Source organism: Remersonia thermophila, chromosome 5, assembly GCF_042764415.1.
Source record: "Remersonia thermophila strain ATCC 22073 chromosome 5, whole genome shotgun sequence".
Taxonomy (NCBI): Eukaryota; Fungi; Ascomycota; class Sordariomycetes; order Sordariales; family Chaetomiaceae; genus Remersonia; species Remersonia thermophila.
In genome coordinates, this window is record NC_092221.1 from 2,977,878 (window position 1) to 2,997,611 (window position 19,734).

Genomic DNA, 19,734 nt, shown 5'->3' on the forward strand with positions numbered 1-19,734 from the left:
CTCTTGGGTTTCTTCCCTTTCCCTGTCTGCGCTCTTAAGCTGGGGGACTGCCCCGTCCTGTCACCCAATTGGGACTCGCGCCAGTGGTTTAGTGGTAAAATTCATCGTTGCCATCGATGAGCCCCGCGTTCGATTCGCGGCTGGCGCACATCTTTTGCCTTGATCGGCTGCATGATTTGGGTTTCTCTTTTTCGTCTTTTGTATTTATTTATTTATTTATTTTTTTTTTTTTGGGGGGGGGGGGGGAGGGGGAGGGAGAGGGGGGTGGTTCTTCGGTCACTCTTCAACCATGTGCATAGTTTAACTATCTGTACTTTTCTCGATGGCTATCTTCTGATGCCTGGCTCCATGCCCCCCCTTCCCCCACAAACCTCACACTGAGGTGCGGTGAATTACACGAATTACACGATTGCCTGGACAACCCACGCCAGATCCCCGTTTTGGCAACCAATCAACACCCCCTTTCCCATGTACAGGAGTGCCTCTTTGGGTTGATCATGTCACACCAGGGCAGGTTGGTCGGAATGCCTTACCGCGGCGACCCTAACCGACGGGCCGCCAGACCTCAATGTTCAAGCCTGCTGAGATTGGCTTCACGATAATAACACAAACTCGCTGTCAGAGCTACGGCCATGAATAGCAGCGCTGGCTGTGGCACATCGCCCTCCCGATCCACTCTCATCCCCCCAACACCCGACAGATGCAATAAACCTTAGATCCTCAGGCGCTTGGACGCCTGCTCACACGCTTCTCCCACCTTTCCTGATCCATTGCCCTCGGAAGCTTCAGTGGCTCTATCATCCTCTCGTCCCCTGGGAATCGCCAATTTGCGCTTGGAAACCTTGGACTGGGCTGGAAAATCGCCTCTTTGACGCTCGCCACCTCCTTCCCTCTTTTCATCCCGTTCTATACGGTACCGATGTCGCGGGTAGGAGCGGCATCATCGTCCACGTCACCGAGCGTGCGACGCAGGCGCTTCGATACCTGCGCCGCCGTTTCGGCCAGGTGGATTGGAGCGAGTCGTCTCTTCGCCTTGTTCAGGAGGTGGTTCACAAGGAGGCCGGGACAGGCGGCGGGCTTCTCGTGCGCGTGGTCGCGGCGATTGGATGGCTGCGCGGCGGCGTGCGCAGATTCCATCGGGCACAGGACCGGGACCGTACCGGCGCCTCGGCATTGTTGTGGAGAGGTCGAGACGGGCCCAGGGGTGGCTGTGGCTCTTGATGGGCCTGGGCTGTCGTCTTTGATCTGGGACTGGCATGACGCTTTTCTGTGCGGTAGTTGCGATGGGTGGCTTTGAGGGCGACCGATGGATTCAGGGGGCCATGGCTCGGTGGGACGGGCGGCGCTCATAGTTTCGCTTGGAGAAGGCGTTTGGGTCGCTAGGACGATGCTTTATGGTGAATTAATTCGGCGACAGGGATCTTCAGTTCACAGTTAGGTACCTGAGGGAATGATTCATGATCGGTACATGTGTAAAGAACTATTGAGGGAGTCTGGGGTCGCGGTTGAAGCACAACGGATGGAGGTAGGTGTCGCTGATGTCGCATCGCTTCCCAAGTTGGAGCCAAGAAACCGGCGAGTGATTCGACTGCGAAGCGTATTCCAGGTCTTTCTGCCTCTGAGGCGCCAGAAACCTCCATTTCCAACCTTAACCCTCTTTCAACAATCTACTAGCTCCCGGTCTCTTTGACACGCGGACCATTGGAGTCACCTTCCTCCGAGAAGACACTGCCCTGTATTATGCCCGGAGGCATCTCCGGGACGTTCTTCCTGAAGGGGGGCCCGATATTTACTACTTGATGCTGGATTGCCCGCCTTGGGCCGGAGGGTTGGGACCGTCTTTTTCCGCATTGCTTGTTGCGGTCGCGAGGTGAAAGGGCACAAAACCAGAGCTTCGATATTTGGAAGTCAGCGGCACGAATGTATTGGCGTCCTGTCTCAAGGTTTTCCATTCAAAGAGTTTGGTTCCTCATTGACGTGCACACTCCGTTGATCCACTCTGGGCAGCGGAACGGAGCATCGTAAAGCTCTTGGAGTCCCTGAGGTTGACATCCGCGCCCGAGTCAAGCAGCATCTTTATGACCTCGAGGTGTGCCCCTTTAGTTTTGATTATATTGCACAGAGTCTCAACGGCAAGCAAAAGCGAAGTGAACTGCGGATACCTGGGCACCGCAGCATGCCAACCTCGCCCCTGGCCTATCGGCTGAACCGGCTCTCTCAAGGAACCATCGGACCATACCCGATTCAGCAGTCTCAAGGACGTCAAGATAAAGGGGACGGTCAAACGGCCAAGTAAAGGGTTTGGAAAGCCATCTGAGCTGATCCTGGGGTTCGAGCTGGGCAGTACGGTTTTCCAAACCCTTCATGAATAGCACGGCGATGCTTGCGGCGGTTCCGACAGCTTCGGCCATGTTGAGATGCGTTGTTCAAAGACGTACTGTCGAGGAAGCGGGAAGACGTGGGTGTTGTGCGCGGAGATCATCATCAGCCGCTGACTTCTGGAAGACGTCAGGTCCGGCAACAAATGAGAGTCGGCCTTGCACTCCCAACGGCCTCGCTCAATCACGCATCGTAGCGCTTGCTGATCGCGCCTTGTGGTTGGAACAGGCGTTCATATGGCCAATGTGCTCAGCATAGAATCGGCCGATTTTTCTTCTGGATCACACCATGGTACTACACAGTACTTCCTGGCTTGTCGGCACAACGGCAGCAGTTGGGCATATGTTTGGTGATGCTGTCCATATATGTCCTTGTAGGTGTGGCTCCCCCTGGTATTGTTACGTTATTTACCGTATCACTAACGTACGGCCTACGTTGCCGCGACAAGAATCCTGGCTGGGCAAGCTAATGTAAGCCACGGCTCAGATGAGAATGCACCTCCTCCTCTCCACCGCGGGATAGGAGTCGGATGAGCCGGAGCCAAACACCTCTTGGGCATCCAAACAGCGGCTCCCCGAAAACGCTCCGATACGGTCCCAACCCGTGCCACATTTTCCCATCCCCCGAGCGCACCACCCCACCCCCAACCCCCGCGATGCCGGCACCCTCCTCCTCCCGCTGGCCAACCCCCCACCGCGCCGCCATCGCCCTCACGATGGACAACCTAGGCGAAGCCCAAGATGTTCTTCGCGGCAGCTGGCCGCACCCCATCGGCACGCACCCTTCCATCGCCAACCAGTTGCCCCGCATGCTGGACCTCCTTGCCCGGCACCGGCTACGTGCAACCTACTTTGTCGAGGCCTGGAGCCTAGGGGTGTACCCCGAGGTTGTAGCGAGGCTGTTGCGGGAGGGACATGAGGTGGCGTGGCATGGCTTTCAGCACGAGGTTTGGAGCGGGCTGAGCGAGGAAGAGGAGAGGCGGAACTTTGAGAAGAGCTGGCGGGCTCTGGAGGAGGCCAGGCTCGCTGCTGGGGCAAAGGAGGAGGTTGCAGAGACGGTCTGGCTGGAAACGTACAACGGCTTTCGGCCCCCCGGGGGCAAGGTGAACGAGGGGACGTGGGAGCTGCTGCGGGAACATGGGGTCGACTATGTCTCGCCGCTGGGGGAGTTTGGGATGGGGAAGGGAGGGGTGGTGGTTTTGCCCTTTGAGTGGCGCAGCGTGGATGCGTTTTGGTACATGGAGAAGTTTGCGGGCATTAGAAGGGAACATGGTGAACGGGAAGAGGCGCACAGCCCGGAAGAGTTCAGGGGGTGGTTGATGAGGAAGATTGACGAGGTTGTGGAGGAGGGCGGGTTCATGTCCATCTTGTTCCACCCCTTTTTGACAACGAGTGAAGAGAGGTTTGCAGTCATGGAGGACGTGGTCAAAAGGCTGAAGGAGGACGAGAGAATTTGGGTGGCCCCGTGTCGAGAAATCGCAGGCTGGGTGAAGCGGCATCCCGAGCACTTTGCGCAGACGCCGCTGGCGTGACGGGCAGAGAGAGACATGGGAGTTGCAGGCGCGGAAATGGTCCCACAGACTCGATGGCAACGGATAATACAATGAAGCACGCCCATGAAAGACCGGTGCCTGTCTCCTTTGTTGTCGTCACGACAGACAATGTACTTGTTCGCCTTTGCCAAGTACAAAGTGCTTTGCTCGCTCGTTCAGACTCCCGGTCTCCCTGATACAATGCCAGCTTTGTTCCGTTCGATCGGAACCAACCATGTCCGGGAACCTATTCTTAGCATCGAAACGAGAACAACCAAGGGTTCGCCCATATAAGCTGCTTAGCATTCCTCGGATGGCGACCGCCTTGTCACCCACCCACCTCGATCGCCTAGATCGGATACAAGTTCAAAGCAGGAGACCCAACAGCCATGCCCCAGACCCGAGCTACCAAGAACCCTCCCCCGCTTGCGTCGAGCAGCGGAAGCCAGCATGCCAGCGACAAGTTTGAAGCTTTCGACTGGCTAGGCCAAAACCGTAGCGTCGTTCAAGGTGTGTCCCGAATCCAGGCCTACCGCATCCACCCTTCCCGATGGACCCAGCTAACCCGCAAGCCCTCGCCTAGCCCCCCGAGGAGGCCCCCCTCTTCCTCGCCCAACAACAACGCCATGGACGTTGACACCCCAACTCGCATGGTGACCCGTTCCATGGCCCGCAAGGGCGGCGCCTGCGATGGAGCCAACGCGCAGGGCGCAAAGCGCTCGTCTCCTTCCCCTGCCGCCAGCCCGCGCCCGGCCAGGCGCCGAAGGACCACCGCCTCCGACAAGAGCCCCGCCGACTCCTCTGACATCATCCCCGCTGCGGCCCTCCCCATCCTGCAGCTCCCGAGCAACCTCAAAGGCAACGACGTCTTCTGCCTCCACTGCGGCCACACCCCGAGCTCAAGCAAGTGCAGCATTGACTGCTACCGCACGTTCCGCAACACCCACTTTGTCCCCGCCGAGAGCAAGATCCACATCCGCCACACGGCGCCGGGAGCGCACCACACCGGCCTTGGCGTGTACGTCAACGCCGGCTCGAGCGGGTTCCACGAGGGCGACTACCTGGGCGAGTACCTGGGCGAGCTCCTGCCTCTCGGCGCGCCCGAGGTGATGCAGAGCGACTACATCTTCACGCTCGATGCCGTGACCCGGAAGACGCGCGGCAAGCGCGGCGCGCGCCACGACGTGGCTCCCGAGGTGTACGTCGATGCCGCCCAGCACGGGAACTGGACGAGGTTTGTGAACTCGTCGTGCACGCCCAACGTGGAGGCGCTGGCGAGGCAGGCGGGCCGCGTGCGCATGGTGGTGTACCGCGCGGTGAGAGCCATCCGGCCCGGCGAGCAGCTGTTTGTGTATTATGGGAAGGGATATTTTACCTCGAGGGGCCTGCGGTGCTTGTGCCCGGCGGATACGAAGCCGCACATGCCGCCGGAGGATGAGATTCAGGTCCCCTAAGGTTCTGCAGGTACCGTAGGTACCAGGTAAGTGTAGAGAGCGCCCACGTTGACGGTACCTACCTACCTAGGTACCTAGGTCAGGGTCAGATTACTCCCGGTGGATGCTACGGCGGAGCTCAGGCCGGCCTCGAAACGACGGATAGAAGCAACAGGAGAAGCGGGAGCGCAAACGCAAGCACCCAACGAAAGCGAACAAGGTAGGTAGATAGGAGTGACCTGAGACCGGCACGAGAGGTACTCAGAGTCTCCAGGTAAGTAGGTATCTGACATTAGCGAACCGTTCCCGTTCCCCATGCCTTTGATATCTTGTTGAGTAGGCCTTATACATGTTCACAGATTCGACGTTGTAAGCGAGCTCCATATTGATTGGCTGGCGGAACAAGGTTGTCAAGAGGTACACCTATAGTACATCACAACCGCATCATGGACAGTCGGTATCTTGAAGAAGCAGTTCCAGTGGCAGCCTAAAAGCATATGCACAACGTACGTGTATAGGTGCAACCTCGTGACGAGTGCCTTGATTGACAGCTGAGCGTCTCCTGTTGATCCCTCCACCGCGGCCGTTGGTGTGTCGGTCAGGGGTGTTGCCGCGCGTCAAGGGCGGTGGGGACTCTTGCAGCCGCCGATGACATCATCAGCTGAGAGCACCCCCTGGCTCAGCCACATGACGGGACGAGCCCCAGAGTCGTACAACCGACTGGATCGCATGCATTACGTGAGATGTGTTGACAATTGAAGGCCAAAACGTTCCACATGGAGCTCGGCGAAATGAATGGACGCGTTCCACCCCCTGTAGCTGTTTCGTGTCTGCGAGGAATCCGAGTTCCAGGTTCGTTCGCCGACAAAAGAACTGGAATCGGGGTGAGGCTTGGCGCGGGGCGAAGCGGCTCGCGCTGTGGGCCGGCTGCGTGTCTCCCGCCTCACTCCCAGGAACCTTGCGCCAATGGGCTCCCTCACCCGCATGCTCCGGAGCTGGGCCGGGGGCTGTTTGACAACGCGGGACTCGACGGACCAACCCAACGACACCTGGCGGCCCAAACACGCCTTGAAGAGAAAAAGGGCCATATAATAACATCGCTTCCACCCCGTTGCTGCTTCATCACCGTTCCTCATGGTCCGCAGATTCCTGGCGGCCGGCGCGGATAAGATCCAGGCTCGTCTGAACTCTCTGGCCCAGTCTTCCCCTCCTGCAACGCCCACGCCTCACCATCTCCCACCTCCGATTCCCACGTCGACGCGACCAGCCATGGGCGGCGGACCAACCACCGGCTACCGTTCCGTAGCCTACTTTGTCAACTGGGCCATCTACGGCCGCAAGCACCGTCCCCAAGATCTCCCTGTCGAGCGCCTCACCCACGTCCTGTATGCCTTTGCCAACGTTCGCCCCGAATCGGGCGAGGTGTACATGACGGACCCGTGGTCCGACACCGACATCCACTGGGAGGGCGACAGCTGGAACGACAGCGGCACCAACCTCTACGGCTGCCTCAAGCAGCTCAACCTGCTCAAGCGCCGCAACCGCAACCTCAAGGTCCTGCTCTCGATTGGCGGGTGGACGTACAGTCCCAACTTCCGCCAGCCTGCATCGACGCAGCAGGGCAGGGAAACCTTTGCGAGAACCGCCGTCGAGCTTGTACGTCGTGCTGCCCTTTCCCCGCCTCTTGCGTACCCCACCAACCCCCCCTTTCTAACCTCAACCCATCCAGCTCTCCCAGCTCGGCTTCGACGGCCTCGACATCGACTGGGAATACCCCCAGAACCCCTCCGAGGCCGCCGACTTTGTCTCCCTCCTCTCGGCCGTGCGCTACGAGCTGGACCAGTACGCCCGGCGCGTCAACGCCCACCGCCCTCCCCGCTTCGAGCTCACCGTCGCCTGCCCGGCCGGCGCCCACAACTACAGCAACCTCGACATCCGCGGCATGGACCGCTACCTCGACTTTTGGAACCTCATGGCCTACGACTTTGCCGGCTCGTGGGACCGCGTGGCGGGCCACCAGGCCAACCTGTACCCCTGCACGCACAACGCCTCGGCCACGCCGTTCAGCGCCGACGCCGCGGTGCGCCACTACATCGCGCAGGGCGTGCACCCGAGCAAGGTGGTCGTCGGCATGCCCCTCTACGGCCGCGCCTTTGAAAACACGGACGGGCCGGGGGCGCCCTACAGCGGGATCGGCGAGGGCACGTGGGAAAACGGCGTGCACGATTACAAGCGCCTGCCGCTCGAGGGCAGCGAGGTCCGGATGGACTACGAAGCCGGCGCGTCGTACTGCTACCATCCAGGCCGGAGAGTCATGGTGAGCTACGACACGGTGGACATGGCCAGGAGAAAGGCCGAGTACATCAGGCAGTGCGGCCTGGGCGGTGGTATGTGGTGGGAGAGCAGCGCCGACAAGGAAGGGCCCGAAAGCCTGATCGGAAACGTCGTGGATGTGCTCGGCGGGCCGCACGCGCTGGAGTGGAGGGAGAACTGCCTCGAGTATCCCTTCACCAAGTACGAAAACCTCCGGAACGGGTTTCCGAATAATTAGCTAGCCAGACAGGCGGCAGGCAGGCGGCAGGGAGCACGGCAGGCAGACGGCGGGCGCGGTGTTTGGATCGTGGAGATTGGGACGGGAACTTGGCTGGATTGTTCATCAGGAAGCTATTCGCATGGTCCTTGAGTTGTAACCCAGCCCGGGAACGACACCAATGATGGCTGTTTCAATGGCGTCGTTTTCCCCAATTGCATTTCCTTGCTGGTTAGAGCCCGCATATGCCCCCGCCTCTAAAGGTACATAAACGCCGATTCCGTGGATGTCGTTTGGCCCCTCCCTGGCTCTATGCAACTCGTTCCCGCCCCGAACTGTCCGGTTGGTTTTTCCCCACGCCCGCTCGCTTACGAGCTCTTCTCGAAGACGTAGGTCAGGTGGCAGCGGCCGCAGTACTGGCGATCCTGCATGGCGGCCATGAAGACACCGGCACCGCACTGGAGCGAGTCCATCAGCATTGGTCCCGCCTTGACGCGACGAAAACATAAAAAGAAAACACTCACGGTCTCGTTGGGGCACTCGCGGCGGAGACGCTCAATCTTGCCATCGCCGTCGACCTTGTAGTACTTGAGCACAGCGAGCTTGGTCTTCTTGCGCTTGTGCTTGATCTTCTTGGGCGTGGTGTAGACCTTCTTCTTCCTCTTCTTGGCGCCACCACGCAGGCGGAGCACCAGGTGGAGGGTGCTCTCCTTCTGGATGTTGTAATCCGAAAGAGTGCGGCCGTCCTCGAGCTGCTTGCCGGCGAAGATCAGGCGCTGCTGGTCGGGGGGGATGCCCTCCTTGTCCTGAATCTTGGACTTGACATTGTCGATGGTGTCGGAAGACTCCACCTCGAGGGTGATAGTCTTCCCCGTGAGGGTCTTCACGAAGATCTGCATGATTGCCTACTGAGAGTGTGAGGATGCGTTAGACAGGGGGAGGGGCTTGCTTTCAAGAAGCCGAGCCGGCGCGCCATGGAGGGGGAGGTGGTGTGGTGGTGGAGGAGAGACTCAAAAACTGCGCTCAACGTGGATCGAGGAACGAGTTTGCGGTCGGGTGCGCCATGACGGCGACGACAAGACTGTGCATCATGATGACGGAAGGGAAGAGGAGGCGAAATGTGAAGCAGCGCCGGCTCGCAACATCACGCGGACGTACCTAGACACGATGTCTTCCTCAGCAATCCGGAGATGTTGTGAAGGTGCGCTTGGGAGGAAGAAAAGGAATTTGGAGTTGCGGTCTTCTCGAGAGTTGAACTTTTGGGATCCGCCCCACTTCCGGCCGCTGTGGGTCAGCTGACTTTGTGACTCGCTGCTCTTAGGGTTTGCAGAGCATGTTGCCCTCGGCCCGCTCACGGCGGCTGCCTCGAGCCTCATTGGCGGGAGCGAAATCCAAAAAAGTGGGGCCCACGCCTGCGTCTTCACCAAACGCTTTGAATTTCTGAAAGTTGATTCCTTCTTCTCTGCCCCCCCCCCCCTCAGAACCTCTTGAGAACCAGGACACCTCAAGACAACCGCCAAAATGGTCAAGAAGAGAAAGAATAACGGCCGCAACAAGAAGGGTACCGTCACCCCGACCCGAGCCATTGTCTCGCTTTCGACCGGCGCAAAACGCTGACCGTCTTCCTTGCAGGCCGCGGCCACGTCAAGCCCATCCGGTGCTCCAACTGCTCGCGATGCACCCCCAAGGACAAGGCCATCAAGCGGTTCACCATCCGCAACATGGTCGAGTCGGCGGCTATCCGTACGTATTTTGCGACACCCTGGCGACCTTGCCTGCCTCCCTCGTTCGACCTGCGCCCATGGCTCTTGGCTGACCCTCTTTTGTTCCCACACCGCAGGTGATATCTCGGACGCCTCGGTCTTCGCCGAGTACACGGTTCCCAAGATGTACCTCAAGCTGCAGTACTGCGTCTCTTGCGCTATCCACGGCAAGATTGTCCGGTACGTTTGTCCGCATGGCGGGGACAACCGCGTCTGCCCTCTGGGCGATGCGGGCGGCTGAGATGATCCTTGGTCGAACCTGTTCCGCCGCCATTATCCCCCCGTCCCTCCCCCGAAACCCCGAACTCGATCCGGCTGACAAAGCAACCCTATAGTGTCCGCTCTCGCGAGGGCCGCCGCAACCGCGCTCCTCCCCCGCGTGTCCGCTACAACAAGGACGGCAAGAAGATCACCCCTACCCAGGGCCCCAAGACGTCCGCTTGAGCGGCGTTAACATGATTTTCTTGCGTTGGCGTTCTGGACTGGCGGCGTTTGGCATTGGGCAGGGTTAGTGACGATGATCTGGAAATAAAGATCACGATTCGGCTTTGCATGACAGACCCGGCGACCACGAGAATGGACCCGGCGTTCCCATCGGCCCAGAGGGCCTCCTCATAGAGCCATAGTCACCAATCCAGAACACTTCTTGTTGTTTCGGGTGCTCAAGCGCAGGGCGTTTCTTGACTTCGGATACATGGCTCCGCTGTTGCTCAAGATGGCCATAGCCCGAGCTGAGCCTTCACAGCGCCGTCAGCTTTCTTTCGTCCTCACCGCCGGCGTCCCAAAGGGAGGACGAACCGTGACGTCCTGGATGTGCTGCGGCCGTTTTGTCTACGTACAAAGAGCTGCGTGCTCGGATTCAACTTGGATCGCACGCAACCGCGATGGACCGACTGTCGCCGCGCAGCCTTGACATGCCGCGGCATCTCTGCTGGATCTGCGCCGCTGATGATCTGGGCAGCCGTGGCAGCCCACACCTGCGGGGCGTTGACGAGCACTGAGCGCTGATGACTCGGACGGTTGGGGGTGAGATGTACATGTGCGCTCCTGAGCTCGCGTCGCCTGGAAGTTCACCGAAAACAGCAGCTCCTCAAGGCTCCTTCAGCGCTGGATCTATGCCCTGCGGAGCAAGCTAAGAAGGGGATCTGGTCGTGAACAGGCCTGATTATGGCTTCAGCTTGCGGTCGGTGCCTGGTCCGCGAATCCTCGCCCTCGCTCACCGAAGACGTTTCCAAGCTCTGCGTCATCATTCCTTCGAGGTCCAGAACGTACCATCACCAGGGTCTATCCGCGGGCATGATTCGTGGACATGGTGCACGTCAAAGCCAAACGCCCATTGTCCAAATCCAGACTCTTCCCTTGCGATTCGACACACTAACGCAAACACTGGATCCTCCAGCCACGCCCTGGTTGCTTGCTTGAGCCATCTTTCGGATGATCTACGTATGTACTGTATAAGTGAGAACAGGGTCGCAGAGGGCTCGGACGCCGCCACACATTACGTTTTGAGACAGCGCAGCTGCGCTGGCGGGGGCTCATTACCTAAGCCTTCGGGGAGGGTGGTTCGACGCATCAAACATCGTTCAGGTCCGTGAGACGCTGGTCACCTTCCAGCTCCGGACCAGCTGGACAGGCAACTCCATTCCAGGGCATGGTTGAATTTCGATCCCCGCGAGAGGCAAAGGTGGAGGAGGAGAGCGTCTTGACTCGGGAATGCTTCGGCAACAGTCGCTGGAATGTTCCACAGGAGGCTGCGGGGATGAAGAGAGGGGCCATCCCGGATCCCCAAGGTCGATCAGCGGGCGGTGGGCACGGGTTCTGGTGACATGGCGCCGGCATTGCTGGGCGGGGGGGCAGGCCAGCTTGGTGGAATCAGGTCGCGGAGATGCGCTACGTTTAGCTTGGATCAGGGATTCAGGCACACCTTGCGCTTGTACATGGCGGCAAACAGTTGACGGGGTTACGTAGTAGTAGTGTAGAGGATCAATTGGCAGCACAACAGCCTCTTTCACCTGGCGACATGTCTTGAAACGTAAAGGCAACTCGTTATTGAACCGGTGGCGTTGCTGAACGGTTCACGGTTCAACCACATGTGGCGATGTCGAAATTGGACCCGAGGGAACGGATGAGCAGAATGTGACCGGACAGGGGTAGGTTGTGGTTTTGTTTCTTCTTCCCCTTCGTCCATGCACCACCGCCACCCAACACACGAGAGACACGCGAGTCAATCGAGATGCAGCGAGTTCCACCCGGTGCCAGCTCTGCTTGAATCAGGACTTTGAACCCAATAGCCCACCAAAGTTAGCGTCCCCTCTCCTCTTTTCACCTCTCATGGTTTCGCTCCCCCCTTTATGTAATGCGATCGTCAGGCCCCCCTTAGCTGCGCCGCAATACCCCCACCCCCGCGGAAGTATCCATCTCTATGGCAAACCAGGTTCACACCCAAACAGGACAGACGGGAACGACACTTCACCCAAATCATGTCCTGGCGTAGCCATGCCTGTGCAAGCCCCGCCGCCCTGGTAAGCAGCGGCGCCACCATCGAGGCAATCCCGCAGGGTGCCAAGATGGGGCCAGTTCCCCGGTCCCTTCTCAGCCGCCTGGCCTAGCATCGCAACCCGTGATGTGCCCCAGCACTAGGGCCAGGGACCGTGGTTCCGTCCCTGGTCACAGATGGGGATGCGACCCATCCTACGCAACAATCACCGCCTGACCCTGGCGTTCGTGATGAGAACCAGCCGTTCGTCCCTGGGCCTGGGCTGACCGACGACGGGCCGTCGACGACTGATTGGAGGAGGGAGGGGGGCGAAACTAGGACCGTGGTGTTATTGATCGACGACCACAGACGGCAGCGGAGGCGGGGACGCGGATGCTGCCGGCGCGGACCAGACTCGCCTGGGCTGGCTCCCGCAGACTACTACTTCTTGTCCTCCCTTGTCCCGTCTGCCCAGTCCCCCTTCCCCCGGGTTTCCACTTGGCGTCCGTCGTTGTGTATCTTCATTGTGTGTTGCACGTGTGATCGATCAACGGCGTATCCGCTCCTCCACGTCTTGGACATCCAACCTTTGGCACCTGACCAACGGGAACCAGTGGTAACGACCAGCATCATGGCCTCCACCGATGGAGCCTTCATCCCGGCGGCACCTCCGCCAGAGGGCGTGACGCCCAACTTTGAGGACCCAGACTGGATCGGCTACCGTCTCATCATCGTGGCTGTTGTGTTTCCCGTCTTCGCGTTGTGCTTCTTGGTGCCGCGGCTGTGGTCAGCTGCGTTCATCATCAAGAGGTGGCATCCTGATGACTGTGAGAACCCCCTCTCATCCTCCCCAAACCGAATCGTCACTGTGTAAACGTCGGTGCTGACTGGGGGGGGGGGGGGGGAACGCAGACTTGATCATCGTGGGATATGTACGCCGCCCTCCCGGACCGATTGTCTTGGTATTGGCTAACGGATGATGACATCAGGCGTTTGCTCTGGTTAACTCGATCGTCTGCATTATCCGTGAGTGAGAGCCACGAGAAAGGAGACGAAGGTCTCGATGGCTGACAAGAAACACAGAGGCCACCAAAGGCATGGGCTACCACATCTGGGACCTCGAGTTCAAAACGTTCCAGTTTGTCATGAAGGTATCTTAGCGACCACGGCGCTTTCGTCAAGCGGAAGCATGACGTTGTCTCCCTATCTCCCTGGGCTAACACGTCCCTCCCGGCAACAGCTCGGCATGATAGCCGGTGCGGGCTCTTACAACCTCTGCACGCTCTTCGTCAAGCTCTCCATCTTGTCCTTCTACCTGCGCTTCTCCATCGACCGGACTTTCCGCATCGCCGTTTACGCCGTCATGTTCATCACCGTCGGCTACACGCTTCCCAATGCCTTTTTGTTTCTGTGGATCTGCAGGCCCATGCGGTACTACTGGGACTGGACCATCCCCGACGGGACTTGTATCAACCAGAACGCCGTCTTTGACTCGGCCAACATTCTCAACATGGCGACGGATTTTATGATCTTGCTGCTGCCGATTTGGATGCTCAAGCCGATGAGGGCGCCCCTGGTGAAGAAGATTGGCATCGCCTTGATCCTGATGGCTGGTGGCTTGTACGTCTAACCCTCCTTCGCCATCGTTCCGTGAGCCGCCGGGCGGTCAGCTTACCATCCTCTCCCTCCCTCTAGCGTCTGCGCCATCAGCACCATGCGCACCATCACCGCCATCCTGGGTCACGACCAGGCCGAGGCGGACCTGACGTGGCAGTACCCGGTGAATCTGATTTGGTGGTATGTGTTCCCTCTCCCCCCCAAACATTCCCCCTCTCTCCCTGCATGGCCCCATCGTTCTCTCGTCTAACCACCCCTCCCCGACCACCACCGTCAGCCTCGTCGAGATGTACTTTGGCATCGTCTGCGCCTGCCTGCCCTGCCTCAAGGCCTTCGTCCGCCGCTTCTTCCCCAACTCGATCCTCTTCTCGCCCGGCTTCAACGAGCGCGTCTCGTCCTCCCTGCGGTTACCCTTCTCCGTCCACCTCGACTCGGTCGCTGCCCGTCCCGCCGGGACAGACGGAGACGCCGCTCCCGCCGCCGGGGTGTCCATGCCTTCTCCGCCACAAAAGGCTGTGGAGAAGGGCGGGCGGGGTCAGTATGGGGCAGCTCTGGCGGTGGCGGCGGCGGCGGCGGCGGGCGGTGGCGCTGCGGCCGCCGAGGCCCAGCCGAGCCAAGGACGGAGAGGGTGGTGGCAGCTGCTGAAAGGAGCCGAAAACGCGCGGAACGGGGGGCAAATCGAAGAGTCCCAGTCGCGTGTGGGCATCACGGAAAAGCTGTCGTCGTTGTCGGGAGGGTCTGTCTCTGGGGCGGACGTGGACCTGGAGCGCGGCCAGTCGTCCGGGTCCTCAGGAGACCTGTCATTGGGACATGGCACGCCGGTCGAGACGGCCAGCGTTCCCAGGAGGGAGTGATGTTGTCTTTTTTCTTTTTTTTTCTTTCGGGCTTGAGCGATTGAAGCGTGTCTTAGGTAACTTGGTTTGGGCAGGTAATTATGGCGTTGGGTATGGCAGGATGAATAATGGGTTTCGTTTGGGCTGGGTTCATGAAGGAATCAGGATGCTTGGAGGAACCAAGGATATCATCAACATATATTGCACCACACGTAGGTATGTAATAGGGTTGGGCACGACACCGACGCCCAAGCAAAGACTGGGCTTGGAGTTCCAAGTGTCCTGGCAGTTATTAATATACCCATGATCAATGATGGTACATTTTGCAGGAATCTGGACATATTCGAGTGGATATCAAGCCAAACGGTAAATACTCCGTGCACCTATAGTATAATTACATTCCCTATCACGCTCGGCCAAAGACATTCGGTTCCAACCATCTCGCTTCGAACAAAATTAAGAGCAAAGTAAGAGCCTAAGAATGCTTACATTGATACATTGATTTGACTACAACCAGTAGTTGGACCACCTAGTGAAATAGAACAGAGTGGTTGACAGAACCAGGGGTAAGTAAATATGACATGATCGCCCAAGTAATACGCAACCAAGATGCTATGCCTGGCTCTGTGGTCGTTCTTCTCTCTCTCTCTCTCTCTCCCGCTTCCACGTGCATACTGGCTAATGAACGGAACGTCAGCGGTCTCGATGAAATAGAATCCGAGGCAAAGCTCTGTTGAAACACTCAAACGACCAAACGCCCCACCACCAAATCCCATCATGACCGAGAAATCCTAACCAGACCAATCAGCATAACGCACGGCTCCCAGACGCCTGCAACTGCCAGTTACACCCCCCCCCCCCCCTCCTCAGTCCCCAACGCCCCCTCCGCCATATCCCTCTCAACCAACATGTCACCGGTTCTCACCCGCCTCCTCAGCTCCTCCACCACGTGAATTTTATACACCCCCTTCCTCTGCTTTCCCGAATTTACCACCCGCCACAGCATCGACCCGGCCGTCTCCCCCGTCGCCGCGTTCCTCGTGGTCCACCTCGCGCCCCGGCTCACGAGCATCTCCACCATCCGGCACAGGTCGTACTTCTCGAACCCGATCAGCCACTCGTCGCACCGGCACTCGGGATGAATCACTATATCCGCCGCGTTGTCGGAAAAGTCGTCCTCCAGGGCGAACTGCATCAGGCACATCAGGGCTGTCATCCCGTCCCGCCCGGTGGGCAGATCGACGTTGTCGATGTTGGCCTTGTCGAGCACGATCTCCAGGGTCTCCGGACACAGCCTCAGGTGCCCGGAGCACGCCCTGCGGAGATAGCGCAGCGCGACGGGGCTGTTGGGTTCCGCGAGGGGCCGCTCCTCCAGCATGAGCTTGACCAGCGAGGGCAGGTGCGAGTTGATGGCGCACGTGACGGGCCGGTGGACGTCGGCGAGCTTCCACCGCGGCGGCGCCGGGTTCTCCGAGATGGAAGGGTGGTGCTGTTGCTGCTGCTGGTCCTGCAGGCGGGCGATTTCGGCCTCGTCCCCCGCCGCGAGGGCACGCCAGAGGGGCTCGCTCGGCCATGCCCCCGGGGAGCCGTCGTCCGGGAGGGCGGCCGTGTTGGCGCCCGGGGGAGGGTCGCGCTCGACGAGGATGTCGTGGACGTCGGCGCCGGAGGCGAGGAGGGCCTCGAGCATGGCAAGCCTTTGAGGCTCGGATGGACGCGCGTCTGTGGTTTGGCCCCTGTTTGTGCGGGCGCAGCAGACGAGGCTTGCCAAGGGGTAAGGCCTCGTTTCTGCGGGTAGGAAGTAGATCGTGTCGGTGGCAAAGTCTTGAGCTTTCTCTTTCTCGGCGGCGAGGGCATGCTGGAGCACCTCGGGAGCGCCAGGGGTGTCTGGAAGCAGGCATGCCAGGATGATGGGATGCTCCCTGCTGTTGACGGTGACGCGACGAAATTGGACCTGCTTTTGCGTGCGGCATGAAAAGAGGGCTTGCGACGGGGTATCGCGGCTTGATGTCCTAGACGGGAGCCGCCTGGCCACCGGAGGCGCGCCGGAAATCAGCAGGACCGCGGCGACGGTCAGCCCCTGGGATCGGACGATGGTGTCCCCGACATCCCAACCGCGGAGCATCTCGAGCTGCGTGGAGCGGTCGGCCTGTTCCAACACCCAGCAGGCGAGCTCCGGGTCGTTGCCACCAAACTTCTCCGACATGGCCGTGCGGAACAGCATGATCTTTAGGTCGTGCTTGGTGACAAGGCGCAAGGCGCCGACGCTGGCAAGCCACTGGCATAAGGGCAGCGCGCCGGGCTGGCAAACCGCCATCAGGGCTGCTCGCAAGTCCTCGTCCTGTACGCCGCCGGGGCTGGCGGACAGGCGCTGGTAAAGAAACTGCGCGATGGCGAGCTGAGCGGCGGCCACGGCGGGCCTGGTGAGGTTGAGGTGTTGGTGGCGCGGGACAAGCTTGGAACTCAGGGGCATGGCGCGACACGGAGATGAACAGAACCACCCGGCGAGTGTCGGCAGCGGCATCGCCGCTGCGGCCACGCCATGGTCGATAAGAAGCTTAATGGTTTCGACAGCGGCGGGGGAGTCGGGGTTTTTGGCGGCCGTGTTCATCATATCCTCGAAAGCCCTTTCGGATAGGTTCAGCGACTGCTGCTTGGCGATGTCCAGCAGCAGGCCCAGCATCTGCGGCCAGCGCTTCTCCGCTGCCAATGTCAAATATTGGTCCATGTTGGACTGAAACTTCAGTTCGGCCTCGCTGGCTTGCGCTATCAGACGGCGGAGCAACTTTATGGCCATTCTCTCGTCGGCGGGCATGATACTCCGCATGTTGAGACAGTCCAAAACCGGTGTTTCGTGCATCCAACCCGCCGTGACACCCATGTCCATCAGCCAATCGGTTTCCGAACACCGTCGAAAGTGGGTGGTCACGGCGAGAGCGCCACGGCGCTCAGCAGCGACTTGCAGCGGCGACTTTGGAGGCAGGTCCGCGGAGCCGCTGGAGTCGGGATATTCCGAGGCAACGGTTTCAAGCAGAAGGCGACCGACAGTCCGCACATTGCCGAAGACAAGGGCATAGTCGACCGGGGTCAGTCCGGCCTCAGTAACGTCCTTGATCTGTCCCGGTCCTCGGTTCAGCAAAAGGGTACAGAGGTTGAGATCGCCCACCCACGCCGCCACATGGAGCGCGGTGATGCCGACGGATTCGCTGCGTATTTGAAAAGGGTCGCCAGCAACGGTGGTTGTGGCGTGCCTGGACAGCAGAACATCGACAGTTGACGCGTGCCTCTCGAGGACGGCAAGAAACAGCGGGGATTGGGAGAGCGTCTGCCATGGCTGTCTCCTGTCGATCTCCAGCAGGCCGACGAAGGGCGGGTTCTCGTGGGCCGGCAAGAAAGGATCGACGGCGGCACCGCGGCTGAGGAGGAGCTCGGCGAGGTTGTCGTCCCCGTTGGCTGCTGCAACATGCAGAGGGGTCCAGAGATATGCTGCGTCCAGGGATTCAGGGGGGTGGGAGCCGTCGGCCATGGTGACTTTCCCGAGATCACAATTCCACACAACGTCATGTTGGGACACAACGGTGTGCAGGTCGTGGAGGAGAAAATTGTAGGTCGGGTCGTCTTCGGAGCGCAGCCGGCGAGGCGGATTCTGCCAGAGCCAGTCGCAGATGTGGCTGAGGGACAGGCTCAGCTCCTGGTCTTCTGATGCGGTCTTTTGGGTCATGCAGATGTAGTGCAACACAAACGTGCCGTCGATCAAGGGCATGCGGCCGGGGCATCGATCCTGTTCACAAAGCACCCCGAGAAGTGTGTTCCTAGGGACCGGGGAGCAATACAGGATATTGGGGTTCACTCCGAGATCCAACAAGCGGCGAACCGGCTCGATCAGCCCGTTCTCGGCAAAGTAGAACAGCGCATGCCTCACATCGGCATGGCTGCGCGGAATCCTCGCAAAGAGCTCGGGATCCGTGGCGGAATGGAGGCGGCGGCAGGTCCGGGAGAGGGCGGCGAGGTCGGCAAGATCAGGAAGCCAGCCGATGATGGCGATGAGAATCTCATTGGGGAGCTCCACGACATGAGCCGACATGATGAAGGAGTGCTAAAGGCCGGGCCCTCCGGCGCTCAACAATCCAGTTTCGACGAGGAGGACGGGCGTGGAGGGCGGAAGACGTATGGGAAGGCTAGGCGTTGGGCGTTGATAGGATAAGAAAAGACCCGGGAAACCAAGGTCCAAGGGCATGGCTCGGTTATACATGGGACAAGGGACAGGGAAAGCCTCCGGAGCGGAGAGAAGCTGAGATGTGGGCGAGATGCACAAGTCAGTCACCTTTGGCATAAACAAACATTGGTGGCCAGCCTTGGGCCCCCGACATGCCCGATGAGAGACGTGGTCCAGGGGCCGGGGATGACCACGTCATTGGCTAGTTGTCGACATGGGACCCGGTGAGCCTCTAACTAGAAAGGCTCTAGGAGAACCTATGGGGATGTGTATGTGAGCGTGTCTCTGTGCGTTCCGGGTGGTGTGTAAGTGAGAGCGAGAGAGCGACCTGAAACAGATGGGACGAGGTGGATGCACTGCGTCGCAAGCTGACAATGTGACACAAGAATGATGAAGCGAGGAAAAATAAAAAAAAAAAAAATTGACAGCGCAAAAATCCGAGGTTAGCACAAGGGAGAACCTGGATCAAGAAGGTTGCCATCGATGGGCTGAAAGTCTGGGCGGGCTGAGGAACCAGGAAGGAGACGAGGGATGGTGACATGAGGGGCAGCAGCTGCGGCGAAGTGGGGGAGGGGTCAAGTGGGGTCTTTCACGTGAAGATACGCCCGCGATAAGCTCCCTCCGGAATGGGAGATGGTCCGTGCTCCCCTCCCATCCCCCCCCCCCCCCACCACCGGCAGCTCTGTGCCCGCCCAGCAAGCACCTGCAGCTTCGAGCAATCGATGGGCTTCGATAATTTTTTGGGAACAGCGGGGACCCTGAACTCGTCCAACCCTGAACAACTCGCAGGGCGACAGCACTCCCGACGCCAACAGCCCACCGCAACACCATCGTCACCACCACCACCACCACCACCACCATTATCACCACCACCGCCGCCGCCACCACGCGCCATCCCCTCCTTGTTCGCCTCACGGTCGGTCCGGCTGTCAAGCTCCGTCGCAGAGTATCCAGCCAAA

General features: G+C 59.6%; 8 protein-coding genes and 1 non-coding gene across 9 annotated transcripts; 6 read left to right on the forward strand and 3 right to left on the reverse strand.

The window, feature by feature from the left end:
* Positions 1 to 77: 77 nt before the first annotated feature.
* Positions 78 to 148, forward strand: VTJ83DRAFT_t126. Its single transcript has one exon. It is a non-coding gene; the product is annotated as a tRNA-Gly (tRNA).
* Positions 149 to 2,908: 2,760 nt separating this feature from the next.
* Positions 2,909 to 3,910, forward strand: VTJ83DRAFT_6049 (uncharacterized protein; the record flags this gene model as incomplete). Its single annotated transcript, XM_071012717.1, has 1 exon — positions 2,909 to 3,910. One exon carries the CDS (start codon positions 2,909 to 2,911, stop codon positions 3,908 to 3,910), a length of 1,002 nt encoding a protein of 333 aa, XP_070865424.1.
* A 389-nt stretch (positions 3,911 to 4,299) lies between these two features.
* Positions 4,300 to 5,364, forward strand: VTJ83DRAFT_6050 (uncharacterized protein; the record flags this gene model as incomplete). The annotated part of the gene is made up of 1 exon (XM_071012719.1): positions 4,300 to 5,364. One exon carries the CDS (start codon positions 4,300 to 4,302, stop codon positions 5,362 to 5,364), a length of 1,065 nt encoding a protein of 354 aa, XP_070865425.1.
* Positions 5,365 to 6,477: 1,113 nt separating this feature from the next.
* Positions 6,478 to 7,894, forward strand: VTJ83DRAFT_6051 (uncharacterized protein; the record flags this gene model as incomplete). Its single annotated transcript, XM_071012720.1, has 2 exons — positions 6,478 to 6,999; positions 7,073 to 7,894. The coding sequence occupies 2 exons, from the start codon at positions 6,478 to 6,480 to the stop codon at positions 7,892 to 7,894; spliced, it is 1,344 nt and encodes a 447-aa protein (XP_070865426.1).
* Positions 7,895 to 8,241: 347 nt separating this feature from the next.
* Positions 8,242 to 8,772, reverse strand: VTJ83DRAFT_6052 (uncharacterized protein; the record flags this gene model as incomplete). Its single annotated transcript, XM_071012721.1, has 2 exons — positions 8,242 to 8,331; positions 8,398 to 8,772. The coding sequence occupies 2 exons, from the start codon at positions 8,770 to 8,772 to the stop codon at positions 8,242 to 8,244; spliced, it is 465 nt and encodes a 154-aa protein (XP_070865427.1).
* Positions 8,773 to 9,394: 622 nt separating this feature from the next.
* On the forward strand, positions 9,395 to 10,080 carry VTJ83DRAFT_6053 (40S ribosomal protein eS26; the record flags this gene model as incomplete). Its single annotated transcript, XM_071012722.1, has 4 exons — positions 9,395 to 9,434; positions 9,506 to 9,616; positions 9,714 to 9,816; positions 9,972 to 10,080. The coding sequence occupies 4 exons, from the start codon at positions 9,395 to 9,397 to the stop codon at positions 10,078 to 10,080; spliced, it is 363 nt and encodes a 120-aa protein (XP_070865428.1).
* An 802-nt stretch (positions 10,081 to 10,882) lies between these two features.
* VTJ83DRAFT_6054 (uncharacterized protein) lies at positions 10,883 to 11,216 on the reverse strand (the record flags this gene model as incomplete). Its single annotated transcript, XM_071012723.1, has 2 exons — positions 10,883 to 11,075; positions 11,179 to 11,216. The coding sequence occupies 2 exons, from the start codon at positions 11,214 to 11,216 to the stop codon at positions 10,883 to 10,885; spliced, it is 231 nt and encodes a 76-aa protein (XP_070865429.1).
* A 1,527-nt stretch (positions 11,217 to 12,743) lies between these two features.
* Positions 12,744 to 14,583, forward strand: VTJ83DRAFT_6055 (uncharacterized protein; the record flags this gene model as incomplete). The annotated part of the gene is made up of 7 exons (XM_071012724.1): positions 12,744 to 12,939; positions 13,025 to 13,044; positions 13,102 to 13,138; positions 13,196 to 13,263; positions 13,353 to 13,732; positions 13,808 to 13,909; positions 14,007 to 14,583. 7 exons carry the CDS (start codon positions 12,744 to 12,746, stop codon positions 14,581 to 14,583), a joined length of 1,380 nt encoding a protein of 459 aa, XP_070865430.1.
* An 823-nt stretch (positions 14,584 to 15,406) lies between these two features.
* VTJ83DRAFT_6056 (uncharacterized protein) lies at positions 15,407 to 18,643 on the reverse strand (the record flags this gene model as incomplete). The annotated part of the gene is made up of 1 exon (XM_071012725.1): positions 15,407 to 18,643. The coding sequence occupies one exon, from the start codon at positions 18,641 to 18,643 to the stop codon at positions 15,407 to 15,409; it is 3,237 nt and encodes a 1,078-aa protein (XP_070865431.1).
* Between the last annotated feature and the right edge of the window lie 1,091 nt (positions 18,644 to 19,734).